At 40.2% G+C, this 15708-nt stretch overlaps 1 protein-coding gene across 1 annotated transcript in view; it reads right to left on the reverse strand.

Moving 5' to 3' along the window:
* Nucleotides 1-5699, reverse strand: part of LOC112429840 (beta-1,4 N-acetylgalactosaminyltransferase 2) — a 22922-nt gene extending 17223 nt beyond the window's left edge. Inside the window, exons 1-5 of the mRNA XM_076880939.1 lie at nt 5609-5699; nt 2891-3015; nt 1310-1480; nt 1055-1161; nt 384-472 (exon numbers count right to left, since the gene is read on the reverse strand). Of these exons, the coding sequence (XP_076737054.1) occupies nt 384-472; nt 1055-1161; nt 1310-1480; nt 2891-3015 (492 nt within the window). The 5' untranslated portion in view covers nt 5609-5699. The remainder of the gene's footprint in view (nt 1-383; nt 473-1054; nt 1162-1309; nt 1481-2890; nt 3016-5608) is intronic.
* Nucleotides 5700-15708: the final 10009 nt, after the last annotated feature.

The following is a 15708-nucleotide window of genomic DNA, read 5'->3' on the forward strand; positions in this document are numbered from 1 at the left end:
TCTACTAGGTATGTAACACACAATAACTTAAACTTTATTATACTTGGTTGGTTGGTTAATAATGCAAATTTTCATGTCAGTTTTAAATTACTGTACATGCATAACTTGCACAGATTTACATATATCACTAGCCAATACCAGTGTTAGCTGGTGAAATATAGGGTCTACTAAAATAAACTGACTAAAACTGAATAACAATGTGTTATGAAAGCCAGTACTGACTATGTAGATTGTATATCAAGCCTTGTTTGCCACACATGAATGCAATAATGCTTTTTTTGATAGTTAGTATACAGTATACAAATTAAACACACATATCTTTGAACTTTAGAAACATTCAGCAGCCATCTTTCATAAATCAGCCAACCTCTACCATTCAGTCAGGCAGATCTGGGTGAGATCTGCCTGTTTCTAATCTGTGATATCAGACCAACCTTATAGCTGTTTCCTTCTTCAGCATACAGACGTAAACCTGAAATTCAAAAATTACCTTCAGTGTCACTTAGTCCTTCTACTGAAATACACATATTCACATCATATTTTGAAATTACACAAGTGTTGCCACGTGAGTTCTTGAGGACACCTCAGCTATCTTTCACTCAGGTTTTTCTCAGTGGGTGAAAGCCATAGGCATTCAACCTATTTTGTTCCTGTTTCCCTATATTTTTAATCTTCTTATTATTCTAGTTGCTCCATTCTTTGTCCTTTTACTCCCACAGTTCTCAGGCTATTTTCACCATTCAAATTTCAAAAATTCTGCCATTTCTGTTCTTACCTGCTATATCTTTTAGTGTCATTACTTTTGTACTTTTGAAAATATTAAGCTTTTTGTGCTGTTTTTTTGTCCCAATGACATGATTGGGACCAATTCGATCTGACTACTGACAGCATAATTTTATAAAAAGTACTATGATCACTTTCATGTTAACAGTATCTTCATAAAAAACTGTGAACCATGGCCTTGTTGCCTTCCTATTCTATTTGCATTTATATTTTTATAGGAACATAAAAACTAAAACATTGGTGACTGAAGCATATATTGAGCTTGAATTACCTGGTATTGCAGTTGCAGTCAAGGGTCGTACTATAACGCCCTGGATAGGATACTGCAGAGGAGAATTAGGCAAAGCAAAAAGTAGCTTGGATTGTATTGAATTAGTCCTGTTGAGGAGATGGAATTGGGAAAAATTACACAAAAGAATTTTGAGTACTCAGTAACACACACACACACACACTTTAAATTATTTTATTACTGAACTGTAAGTCTAACAGTTCCCGGAAAGCTCCCACTCATACATCCATCTCCTACCTGGCTTTGTATTGCTGGAACTCTTTAGCTCGTCGCTGCATTAATTCCTCATACTGGTCTTGTGGGAAGTGGTCTTTGAGGATTCTAGAGCCATCAGGACAAGTGCATGGACCAGGTAAACGGTGTTGTGTGGGCAAAGATGACTTATAACTTAGAGATCCTGAAGAGTGCCTGTAATATGGAAGTCCTGAAGAGTCACAATTCAACATCAACATTTAAATGAACTACTACAGTCAAGTATAAAAGAAAGTATATCCTTATGTAATGTGATCCTTATGGCAGCCTCAGCATGGCCATCCTTTTCATCATTGGATTCCTTCTCATCAGTCATTTCTTGGTCTGGATTGCATGGATTATATTCCGTGCCACCTTCAGATGCAGACAATTTCTCCTCTAATGCATCCCCACCATCAGTTTCCTGGCCTCTCTCCTCCTCACCAGTGTAGTGATCAAATAAGTAGTAAAGAGCCTCACTTAGGTTATATATCACCTTGTCATGGTGCTGAGACCCGGTGACCTGTGAGCAAGGCCTCAAAAAAAGCATTGTTCACCAAATCTACGAGAAATGTTCAATGATACAATGATACTGCCAACAGAGGAGTCGTTCTCTTGGAAGGGAGGCTCTATTGGGCAAACATTTCCAGAGTAGTTGCTAGGGAACCCATTGTGTGTGTGTGTGCGTGTGTGTTTTTACGGCCATCTGAACTCAGTTATTTACAGTAATTGTTGTCTCCACCATTCATTTCTAGTGACCGGTCATTATTGACCGGAAACAGTAGGTGTACAAATGTTGAATAAAATGAATTAGAGATCATTCACGAATCTCCCAGAATATTTCTAAACATATATGCAGTTCTCTCTACAATGATCGTGACAAAGACACTATCAAACAATACATCCATCCATTTGCTTCCGCTTATCCTTTTCAGGGTCGCAGGGGGCACTGGAGCCTATCCCAGCTGTCATAGGGCAAGAGGCGGGGTACACCCTGGACAGGTCGCCAGTCAGTCACAGGGCTAACACACAGGGACAGACAACCATTCGCACTTACATTCACTCCCGCATTCACAACTATGGACAATTTAGATTGTTCAATTAACCTATCCCCACAAACTGCACATCTTTGGACGGTGGGAGGAAGCCATAGGCATTCACCCGGGGAGAACCAACGCAAACACGGGGAGAACATGCAAACTCCACACAGAAAGACCCCAGCCTGATGGTGGAATTGAACTCAGGACCCTCTTGCTGTGAGGAAACAGCACTAACCACTGTGCCACCGTGCTGCCCCTACTATCAAATAATCAATACGTAATTGACATGCAGACTATCAGGGTTTTACAAATCTTGTGCACTGGTCATTTTCAGCACAGCACTGTTTTAGCTACATCACTTTATCCTTCTCACTCAGTTGCTTCAGTCTATTTGCCATGAAAAGAAAAATGTGTACCATACATATCATATTTGTATGTCCACACACACACACACACACACACACACACACACACACACACACACACACACACACACACACACACACACACACACACACACACACACCAGGATACAGGAATACTTTACCTTTGTTTTTTGTAGTCTAGCGCACTTGTCCAATTACACAAATTCCCGAAATAGAATGCAAACATAATGATCAGCACGCCGACAACAGCAATCACAAAAAGCTTTGAGCTTGTACAGACAGACATCTGTTGATACACACAAACACACATTATAGTAGATTAATTAACAAAGGCAAAATCTTTACCATCTAAATAGTTACATTTTGCAAATCAGTCATATAAAACATGTTATGTCTTGACTCACATCTTAGATATGATTGAACATGTATAAAATGAACAAATACTTTCTTTTTTTCCCCTTTGCTTCTGTAAAAAGTTCATCCTGCCTTTCATGTCTCTCAGTTGAAGCTCTCTGTGTTATTGCCAAAAAGTAATTTCCAGTACTTGCCAGAAATATTTAAGCTGTTGTAAATGACTTGTCAACATTTAGATGTCGTTTATTTATTTGGGTGAACAGTCTCATTTACATTAGAAATGTGTTTTTGAAGAGTGAGCTGACCAAGGGGCCAGCAGAAATTGAAGAATAATATAGCAGTAGCATAACGATAGTGGGCAGAAAAGACCCAATTGAATAAAATTTAGACACAATATCATGGAATCATAAAGATACTTGCGACACAAGTTATTTCTTTATTTTATATATAAGCCTTTTGTAAAGTCTATTATCTACAATCGGTTTACCAATATAAAAAGATATATTACACATGAAAAAAACCCAGAAACACTGGAAAACACATTTTGACAGTTTATTGCCTGTATCTTGCAATACTATAAGTCCTTTTGGCTGCCAAGGGGCTCATGGGATTGGAAGAGATTAGTCCATTAGTCCAGGCAGTATGTCAGAATTAGCGCCATCTGCCTGTGTTCAGACAAACTGCAATTTTAAGGCGCAATTCATTTTTGCTTTGTCTGTTTGAAAATAAATAACTGCAATAATGTGAACTAAAATAATGTTGTTTTTATCATTGCAAACTAGGTCTGCACAAGTAGGATCAAAATGATTATTTTGGAAAAATAAAATAAAAGAATACTTTGACATAATTATCCATTGATTTTAGTAACATTAATGTTTTTTATTATTATTTAACTGTTATGTAAACATAATACTGCTTTCACATCTTAATATCGGTACAAACATTGCTTAAAAACAGATAAACTGTTAAACAATATACCAAAACTTAACACAAAGTTCAATCAACAGGCCCTGCTTTCACTCTACAGTCCTTATGGTCTATCAAAACCATAGTGATAAACTTGATCAGCTTGGAGGGGGAGCACATTGACAAAGACAATATATTCCTAACATCATTCCTAATTTTAATAAATTACAAGTCTTTGCAGATTAATAATGTTTATTCACTTGGTGTCTCCAGCAACGCCATTCTCCCTTTTAAGCCCAAGCACAAGTGCAGCCATAAAAGCAAATTCATAGAATCTTGATGGATATCTGGATATCTGGATATTTGGATATCGTCTATCATCGCTTCCTGAGTACGCCCATTATTTAAATAGTTTGCTTCCCTACAAACAGCAAACAGTAGAGCGAAAAAACTTGATTAACGCATTTGTGAGTATGAGTATTCACATCAGTGTATAACAAATGTCATCAATGTATCTTTTATTTTGCATGAGTCACCTTGGCACAGGTAGTCTCACTGCAAGTTTGGTATGTGCCAGTCTTACCAAGTTTACACAACGCTCAACCCAGATCTGTTTAAGAGTTCTTCGTTTTATTATGCTTTTTACGAGGGAAACTGGTTGGTCTTTCAACCTCTTGTATGTGCTTAGAGGACACACACGTGCGCACACACACACACACACACACACACACACACACACACACACACACACACACACACACACACACCTGTAAGGCAGTTTTGAATAGGAGATTACAATGTAATCCTATATCTTCAGTGACTGAAAAAACAAGTATTTGCTAAAGAGGTGTGCCTTTTTTGTTCTTGTTAATACGTTTCTGTATGCACTCATAAGAAAACATATGGAGACCCACAGGCTTTAACCCTCTGACATCTTTTTAAAAATACTCTAAGGAATATATAAAATACTCCAAGTCTCCACAGATGAGAGAAACAATAATGATCAAAATAATTTACACACAACAAAATCTATTTACAGTTTTACTTTTTTCTGTGCTCAGAAGAAAATATGTGTGCCTTGACCCAAAACATTTAAGGCACACCATGATATAAAAAAAAAGAAGACTTTCATTGGCTGCATATTTAAAGACAGAGTACAGTTACCTGGAGTAAGATTATTCATATGACATAACGATCCAGAAATTTAGTTTTAAGGTGAAACCTCAGGTGAGAGCCACTATCTCTTGCTTGCCTCAGTGATACAACGTTTTATGTGTAGAGTTGGTCAATCAGCATTTTCTGAAGCTTGTTTTGACCATGTTTACCTGCCTAAAAGCCTGAACACATGGGTTAAATAGCTGTCCAGCAGGTGTACCTAATAAAGTATATAAATATAAAAGTATGGGCTTCTTTCCCTTTTTGTGGTAAAGGACTATTTACTTCAAAGACAAACTTCCTTGACAGGTGCATGATTAAAAAAACTAATGAATACCTACAGTGCCAGAATCAGAAAGTATCGGAAAATTTAAATTACATAACTTATTTATGTAATTGCAAAGATATTGGGTTTTTATTGTTGTAGTATGACAAAAGTATAGAAAAAATAGCTCATTTCCTACCTCTTCTTTCTGCTGTTTATGGAGCCACAATAAGAAAAAGTGATGAGCGAGTGACGAAAAGCCGTTCTTGAAAAACTTGAACAATTTGAATATAATTGTTGAAAAGTTTGCACACTATGAAAGGTGCGATCTTCTTCTTTTCAGGTAACTGGTGTCATAGAGGACAATATAGTGTTACGATGAGGTACGATAAGGAGGCGGAACCACTGAGCAAGGTTGAACAGCAGAATAAAAGCTCAACCAACTGTTCTGATACATCCACACAGCTCCATGCTTTACCGACAGAAATAACGCGAACAACAAAACCAAAGTCTGAATATATGTCATTTACCTTTTCTTGTTGTTTTAGATAATTTGTGGATTTTGGTCCTTGTGTAGCAGTATGTAGTATGTGCATGCACCAAGAATAGCAGTACAAATAAGCAGATATTTCTCTCTCAAAACATTTAGGTAAATAAAGGTAATTTCCAGCATAACCAGTTTTCATTATAGCCAACAGCTTTTTTTTGAGTCAGGCATCAGCTGTTCCCCTGATGTACTTTCATGTGACAGTAAAGCTAGTTTGACTAGACGGCAATGTGAAATTTACAGGTCTTGCGGTGCAACAGTAAACACTAAAGACTGGAATACTCAGCATATAGGTAATGTCAATGTTGTTTGTGTGAGAAAAAGGAGAAGTACTGTGGGATATAATGGGGGTGTTTTTCTGTTATTTTAGTATCGATACTGATCAGGAAGGCTAACTCTGTGGTCGGCATGAAGCTGGACACTCTGGTGACAGTGGCAGAGAAGAGGACACTAAAAAACTGTATTTAATAATAATAATAAAAAATAATAATAAAATAAAATAAAAAATGTATTATGTGGCAACCACATATTAAGAGGAGACACTAGATTGAAGAAAAAGAAGATAGAGATGGATACGATGCACTGTAGAATCCAGGCAACAACATCACCAGAGAAGTGAGGAGAAACAGGACTACACAGTAAAGAGACCTCCAAAAGTACAGCGAGAAGTTTGGATAGACCTGCAATGAGATCAAGATGCAGAGATCCATGCCATTCGTATATAGGTGTTTTTTTTAATGTGCAGGGTAAAGAGGGCTTACCATAAACAAATACAGACAAGAGGGGTATGTTGCATCTGGGTTATAAAGTATTGAATCTGGGATAGCATTGTATAGGGCAGACACCTCCAAGAACTACAAAGTAATGTCTTGATTTTTTTTCTTTTTTATGCTGCTACTGTGCAAGAAAACTCTGCGGTCCTAAAAATAAAACCTGAGCAGTTAAAGTGTTTTCATCAGAAACAGGAAACTAGATCACCGCACAGCTGCTAGTTTCCTGTTAATCACAGACTGAAAAAATAGATGCTCCACACAGATTAATGCATCATCTTAGTGTTAAACGCAAATGCAGAACAACTGCGTTTGCGTTTAACACTCATAGTGCTACCTGCTCTACTTCCTGAAATAAGGCTTTTAGTTTTATTTGCTAAAGTTGAAAGTGATTTTTATGCTTTACTTGTATTGAGAATGACTTAATAATCTTGAATTAGAATATTGATTGTTAATTTAAGATGGTTAATTTAAACAGACAGCCTGAGCCACAGCTTGCCTCATTGGTGAGACTGGTCTAACCCATTTACCGTAACATCAGAGGAAAGGACACCACACTGCTGCTGCATTACCAAACAAGTTGTCTGCAGGCACTGGTGACATCATACTGCTCAATTCACTCACCGAGACCACAGCCTCACTTCAGGTTTGACAGCATTTCTAGCAGGTAGCGGCAGACAGCTTGAAAGTGAATTGAGGCTGCAGTTTGGGGGAGGTCTCAGAGGGGACTGGCAGCAGGGTGGGTATATCCACAAATACTATCATATGTAGATAAAGAAACAGAAGGGGAGAAACTGGTCTCCATAAATGATCTCCAATTCTAAATGGATACTTTATATAACATTTCTTGCTAGTACTGGTTTCAACCATCTTTTGCCTTCTTCATGGCATAAATTTATTCACCTCAGAGAATTTAGTCTATATTGGCAAGATATCATCACACAGTTGCTGAAGACTTGTCAGCTACTTGTCCACAATTCAAAGCTCTCCTTTCACCAAATCCAAAAGGTTCTCTAATGCATGTGGTGCTGTGGCACATCAGCTTTAACTTTCCACATGTTGGGTTGTCAGAAATGTTCTTCTGCACAACTTGGACGCAATAGGTGGTCTGGACTTCTTTAAGTTACTTGAAGCCATAACCTCCCATCCAAATGTTGCAGAAAAATGGAGAGTCGTGAAACCAGGCAACATTTTTCCAATCTTCTTATGTCCTTTTTTAGTGAGCCCATGTGAACTATAGTGTCAATTTCTTCACAGCAGTGACTTCAACTTCCTCTTCTTGCCTGGAAGTTGAGGATCACAGTTATTTATGTGATAACCTGGCTGATTGTGGCTCAAGAGTTGGCAGTTCGTCTTGTAATCGGAAGGTTGTTTGTTCGAGCCCCGGTCTCGGTTGTTGTGTCCTTGGGCAAGACACTTCATCCGTTGCCACCATCCAACTGGTGGTGCCAGTGTGCGGCAACCTCGCCTCTGTCAGTGCACCCCAGGGCAGCTGTGGCTACAATGTAGCTGCCATCACCACTGTGTGAATGGGTGGATGACTGGATGTGTAAAGCGCTTTGGGGTCCATAGGGACTAAGTAAAATACTATACAGGCAATTATTATTTAATCAACCTCAATAACCCTGTGGAAAGGATGAGACGCTGGAATTTTCTCATACTAGATGATGACAAATGGTGTAGATATCCTAAATATTGAGAGATCCTCAGATTAAACCTTATTTGTTTCATTGGTTTCATTTTGATTGAGAATAATTTGACCTATCAGAGACCAGCAGCTTGATTCTGGTGGTTGGATATAATAATGTCTAAAAAAACAAACCCACAAACTTACAATAAACAGACAAAATGGGGAACCGGTAACAGATAAGATAATGTTTGAAACTTATCCGAAACATTTCCATATCTAAACTCTTCCAGGCCTATTTACTGCAAGACAATTGATCATAAGAGCAGCTTCAGCTGTTCAACTGGAACAATGTCTAACTGGCATCTGTGAAGCCCCACACTTACTTCAGTCCTTACTCTGTACTTCTAAATATCAGCTTTAAACTGAATTTATCATGTGAATTGTTACATCATTTAACCCCATCTGTGATTCTTTTACCTCACCTTCTTCTGAATATCAGATTTTCCCCTGAGTAATTACAGTATTTTAGTAATAAATAAATAAAATTTGCCAGATCTGTGTCATGGTTGACCCAGGGAGCAGAGACAGCACATACTGAATTTAAGATCTTTATTTTACAAAAGCAAAATTGTAAGTCATCATTTTCCTTACTAAGTACTGGAGCTACATCGTGACATTAAGGCGACATCAGGGAAACATCAGACATGATGGGCTTGGAGTACTGAGTGTAGGGAGACAAAGGAGTGATGGCTCAAAATGACTCCTCCTGGCAGTTCTAAGTGATTAGCTCTAATGTTTGTACGGACTTTCAGTGAGTGATCAAAAACATCTGCAGGTACATTCAGTGTTGATATTTGACACATCTGAACCACAAGGTACAAAATAAACTGATTAATATAAACTGTGTGGAGTCGCAAATTTTGAAGCCAGCATGATAACCTTATCTAACGGATGATATGGAGATCCAGCTTATTTAGATCTGATTAACATCAGTTCACTAAAGAAAAAGACCCCCTGAAAAGATTAGAATTGTTGAGACAGAGTTTAATACACTGAATCATCTGAACAGCAAGAAAGTACATAGCAAAGCAAGCAAAGCAATCTCGGGGGTGTAGAGTAGCACAAACAGCAAAGCCACAAAGACATGGAGAGAAGGACAACAGCCCTGGTGGATCCTCTCTCTATAGTGCCCGTTAACTGCCCCTGCTGCTGGGTAACGTTCCACCTGTCCTCCGGTCAGAAACAGCAGGTGCAGGGTCAGGTACAGGCCAAGGTCCTGCCAGGGGCTGGTAAGCGCTATACCAGGCAATCCTAAGGGTTAACTGATGGCACGACCACCACCAAACACGATCAGTTGTTTGGTGGTGGCTTTGCCACTTTGCGCCAGAAAGAGGAAACCGCCGGATGTCACATTAAACAACAGCAGCACGTTTAAGCTTGATCAGCTGTTGTTAGAATGTATTTAATATTACTTTCTAGTATCATCTGATGATTGCTGGAGCCACAGCTGTAAAGCTGCTGGTCATGATATCGGTTTGTATTTCTGGTGAGAGGGAAACATGAAGATGAAACCAGGAGATGTCCTTACTGAATCATCAGAGCTGAACAGGTGAAGGAGAAACAGGTTTACCTTTTAGGTGACATAAATGAGTTGAAGGGAAGTTATGAACTGTTTCTGAGAGACAAATAACACCAGGATCCTTTTCTAAGTAGCTGACAGCTGGTAACTGTGCAGGGGCGGGTCTAGCAAAGTGTTGCCAGGGGGGCATGTAGGGCATTAACAGGGAAAGGGGGGCACAAAGAAATACTTTCTTATTCTCATTTAAAATGTCTGGCTGTTATTAAATAATTATCTAAATCTTACAACCAAAGTTTTTTATCTGATGTAAAATGTATAGAAATCATACATATACCAACAAGACTGTACATCACTGTCACAACACCATTTGTTTTCATTCAAAGGCTTTATGGCTTTAATAGCTAGTGGGTTGATCTTTAGTCAAAATGCCCGGGCTATTTTTTTGTCCCAGTCCAGCCCTGGGCACGACACGCAGTGAGTTAATCTGAGAAGGTGCATCAAAATATAAATGGCCGCGCCAACGGTGCACATCGCAAATCAGCTCGCAAATTAGTTGTGCCTCTTCTTAATGACGGTGATACACGGATACATCCGTAGACTCGAGACACAATGCATTTTTGGGACTTTCAGGTGTATGGACCAATGTTTTATTTTCTGATCAAACCAGAAATCTTTAATGAGCAGCTGGATTTGTCTTGCATTAACTGGCTGAGTTAATGCCAGTTAATGCAACATCGAAGCAGCTGGAATCCATAGATGTGTGTGTTCATGGAGCTTGCATTTTCACCTGCTGGACATCACTATCTGACAAGTTTAACTGTCTTCAGAACATTGCAGAGGCCTTATTGACAGTATTTGGCTCTACATATCTGTGTCAGCAGATTTTCTCTCACATGAGTGTCCTCAGGTAACCGTCTGAATGCTGGACACTCGGAGACCTGTGTCTCTCACACCCTGACGAGAAGTGGGCTACTGGAACAAGAAGGCATCGGTGGGCAAGAGACGAAAACAGGGCTTTGTTGGAATGCTACTACGCAAGTAACCCTGGTGGAAGGGGCTACATGAATAGGATGAGGGACCTATGGATTCTTCGATACCCAACATCCACAATGACGGCGAAACAACTAGTAGCTCAATGTTCCAACATTCGAAAGAAGGGACTGCTTTCACAGCTAGAGATTGACGAGGTACAACATAAATGCAATGGCAAGGGGGAGCCAGGACGCCAGATTAGATACCAAGCCCCAAGTGCGATAGGAGAAGGATCGTTGAGTGCGAGAGGAACTGACCTTAAAGATAGGATCATGTACATCAGAAGGCACAGTACCCTCACGTCTGCTTGATCAGCGGTCCCCAACCCCCGGGCCTCGGACCGGTACTGGTCCGTGAGTCGTTTGGTACCGGGCCGCGAGAGCTGAGGCTCAGGTGTGAAATGTGTGGTTTTCAGGGTTTTTATTGGTTTTCAGCGTTATTTTGTTATCATTTTTATCGTTAACTCGGTTTTCCTGGGTCTTTTCATGTGTGTTATGAATAAATCTTCTTTTTTGCAGTACCGGTACTAGTTTTATTTTGTTGTATTTATCCACGACACCTTAAAGGCCGGTACGTGAAAATAATGGTGTTATTGTTACCAAATAACCACTTGGTGTTCGCTCGCTCTGCGGTAGAGTATCACTTCCTGTTCCTGCTCAAACACAGTGGTGTTTCTGAGTAGCTTATTTGCTTAGCAATTTAATTAACAACTTTTAAATACATTCTTTTCATAGTATAATCTTCACTTGCTTCATCCGAAGCACACTTTCTGTGTACTCACTACCTAATTTATAGCCAAAGTATTCACTCACTGTCTCTGTACTGTTTCGCTAGCTTAGCTTAGCTCGTAGCCGACTCGTTAGCACCATGGCTACTTCACCTGTCCCTCCTGCACTTTCTTGCTCATTGTGTCAGATGTTTAGTTACTCCTCGGCCTCCTTTAGCAGTAATGATATCTGTAACAAATGTAGCATATTTGCAGCGCTGGAGGCCAGCATTACTGAATTGGAGACTCGGCTTCGCACCCTTCATTCACCCATAGCTAGCCAGGCCCCTGTAGCTGGTGCAGCCGAAGATAGCGTAGGCCCCGCTAGCTGTTCCCCGGCAGACCCCAAGCAGCTGGGGAAAGAGGGCGGCTGGGTCACGGTGAGGAGGAAGCATAGTCCTAAACAGAAGCCCCAGGTACACCACCAACCCGTTCATGTGTCTAACCGTTTTTCCCCACTCGGCGACACACCCGCCGGGGGTCAAACTCTGGTAATTGGTGATTCTGTTCTCAGACATGTGAAGCTAGAGACACCGGCAACCATAGTCAATTGTCTTCCAGGGGCCAGAGCAGGCGACATTGAAGGAAATTTAAAACTGCTGGCTAAGGGTAAACGTAAATTCAGTAAGATCATAATTCACGTCGGCAGTAATGACACCCGGTTACGCCAATCGGAGGTCACTAAAATCAATATTGAATCGGTGTGCAACTTTGCCAAAACAATGTCGGACTCTGTAGTTTTCTCTGGTCCCCTCCCCAATCAGACCAGGAGTGACATGTTTAGCCGCATGTTCTCCTTAAATTGCTGGCTGTCTGAGTGGTGTCCCAGAAACGATGTGGGCTTCATAGATAATTGGCAAACCTTCTGGAGGAAACCTGGTCTTGTTAGGAGAGACGGCATCCATCCCACTTTGGATGGAGCAGCTCTCATTTCTAGAAATATGGACAAATTTATTAAACCCCCCAAAATATGACTATCCAGAGTTGGGACCAGGAAGCAGAGTTGCAGTCTTAGACACCTCTCTGCAGCTTCTCTCCTCCTGCTACCCCCCCAAAAACCCATCTCCACAGAGACTGTGTCAGCTCCCAAACAGACAAAAAACAAACTAAAAACCAGCAACAAACAACTTAAACATAAACAATTACAAAGAAAGAACAATAAAGTATCCACATCTGAACCAAAGAGTAAAACAGTGAAATGTGGATTATTAAATATTAGGTCTCTCTCCTCCAAGTCTTTATCAAAGTAGATGTCTTTCTGAAAGCGCTGTAACTAAGTTTAAGAATATAATCCACCCACTGTTATCATCTTCAATGCCCTGTACCAGCAGAGCAGCAATCTGAACGCTACCTCAACAGAGGTCGATCATCTTGTTAATAATTTCACCTCCTCACTACGTACGACTCTGGATACTGTAGCTCCTGTGAAATCTAAGGTCTCTAATCAGAAGTACCTGACTCCGTGGTATAATTCTCAAACATGTACCCTAAAGCAGATGACTCGTAATCTGGAGAGGAAATGGCGTGTCACAAATTTAGAGGATCATCATTTAGCCTGGAGAAATAGTTTGCTGCTTTATAAGAAAGCCCTCCGCAAAGCCAGAACATCTTACTATTCATCACTGATTGAAGAAAATAAGAACAACCCCAGGTTTCTCTTCAGCACTGTAGCCAGGATGACAAAAATTCAGAGCTCTTGTGAGCAAACAATCCCTTTAACGTTAACTAGTAATGACTTCATGAACTTCTTCACAAATAAAATTTTTATCATTAGAGAAAAAATTACCAGTAATCATCCCACAGATGTAATATTATCTACAGCTACTCTTAGTACCATTGATGTTAAGTTAGACTCTTTTTCTCTAATTGATCTTTCTGAGTTAACTTCAATAATTACTTCCTCCAAGCCATCAACGTGTCTTTTAGACCCCATTCCTACAAAACTGCTCAAAGAAGTCCTGCCATTAATTAATTCTTCGATCTTAAATATGATCAACCTATCTCTAATGATCGGCTATGTACCACATGCCTTCAAGCTAGCTGCAGTTAAACCTTTACTCAAAAAGCCATCTCTAGACCCAGCAGTCTTAGCTAATTATAGGCCAATCTCCAACCTTCCTTTCATATCAAAAATCCTTGAAAGAGTAGTTGTCAAACAGCTAACAGATCATCTGCAGAGGAATGGTTTATTTGAAGAGTTTCAGTCAGGTTTCAGAGCTCATCACAGCACAGAAACAGCTTTAGTGAAGGTTACAAATGATCTTCTTATGGCCTCTGACAGTGGACTCATCTCTGTGCTTGTCCTGCTAGACCTTAGTGCAGCGTTCAATACTGTCGACCATAATATCCTATTAGAGCGACTAGAACATGCTGTAGGTATTACAGTTACTGCACTGCAGTGGTTTGTATCATATCTATCTAATAGACTCCAGTTTGTGCATGTAAATAGAGAGTCCTCTTCACACACTGAGGTTAATTATGGAGTTCCACGGGGTTCAGTGCTAGGACCAATTCTGTTTACATTATACATGCTTCCCTTAGGCAGCATCATTAGAAGACATAGCATACATTTTCACTGCTATGCAGATGACACCCAGCTCTATCTGTCCATGAAGCCAGATAACACACACCAATTAGTTAAACTGCAGGAATGTCTTAAAGACATAAAGACCTGGATGGCCGCTAACTTTCTGCTTCTTAATTCAGATAAAACTGAGGTTATTGTACTCGGCCCTGAAAATCTTAGAAATATGGTATCTAACCAGATTCTTACTCTGGATGGCATTACCTTGGCCTCCAGTAACGCTGTGAGGAACCTTGGAGTCATTTTTGACCAGGACATGTCCTTCAATGCACATATTAAACAAATATGTAAGACTGCTTTCTTCCATTTGCGCAACATCTCTAAAATTAGAAATATCCTGTCTCAGAGTGACGCTGAAAAACTAGTTCATGCATTTATTACTTCCAGGTTGGACTACTGTAATTCATTATTATCAGGATGTCCAAAAAACTCACTGAAAAGCCTTCAGCTAATCCAAAATGCTGCAGCAAGAGTCCTGACAGGGACTAGAAAGAGAGAGCATATTTCTCCTGTTTTGGCTTCCCTTTATTGGCTTCCTGTTAAGTCCAGAATTGAATTCAAAATCCTGCTCCTCACATACAAGGTCTTAAATAATCAGGCCCCATCTTATCTTAATGACCTTGTAGTACCATATCACCCTATTAGAGCACTTCGCTCTCGCTCTGCAGGCCTACTTGTTGTTCCTAGAGTATTTAAAAGTAGAATGGGTGGGAGAGCCTTCAGTTTTCAGGGCCCTCTTCTGTGGAACCAGCTTCCAGTTGGGATTCGGGAGACAGACACTATCTCTACTTTTAAGATTAGGCTTAAAACTTTCCTTTTTGCTAAAGCATATAGTTAGGGCTGGATCAGGTGACCCTGAATCCTCCCTTAGTTATGCTGCAATAGACATAGGCTGCCGGGGGATTCCCATGATGCATTGAGTTTTTCCTTTCCAGTCGCCTTTCTCACTCACTATGTATTAACAGACCTCTCTGCATTGAATCATATCTGTTATTAACCTCTGTCTCTCTTCCACAGCATGTCTTTATCATGTCTTCCTTCTCTCACCCCAACCGGTCGCAGCAGATGGCCGCCCCTCCCTGAGCCTGGTTCTGCCGGAGGTTTCTTCCTGTTAAAAGGGAGTTTTTCCTTCCCACTGTTGCCAAAGTGCTTGCTCATAGGGGTTCATATGATTGTTGGGTTTTTCTCTGTATCTATGAAGCGCCTTGAGGCGACTTATGTTGTGATTTGGTGCTATATAAATAAAATTGAATTGAATTGAATTGAATGTCGGGCATAAACCGGTCCGTGGCGGAAAAAAGGTTGGGTCCGCTGTGCTAGATGATGTTAATGCAGCACTACGGACGATACCTACAGCCACGATTACCGACACTAACAAGCTGATCTACAGT

This window comes from Maylandia zebra, unplaced genomic scaffold (genome assembly GCF_041146795.1).
Source record: "Maylandia zebra isolate NMK-2024a unplaced genomic scaffold, Mzebra_GT3a scaffold02, whole genome shotgun sequence".
NCBI lineage: Eukaryota > Metazoa > Chordata > Actinopteri > Cichliformes > Cichlidae > Maylandia > Maylandia zebra.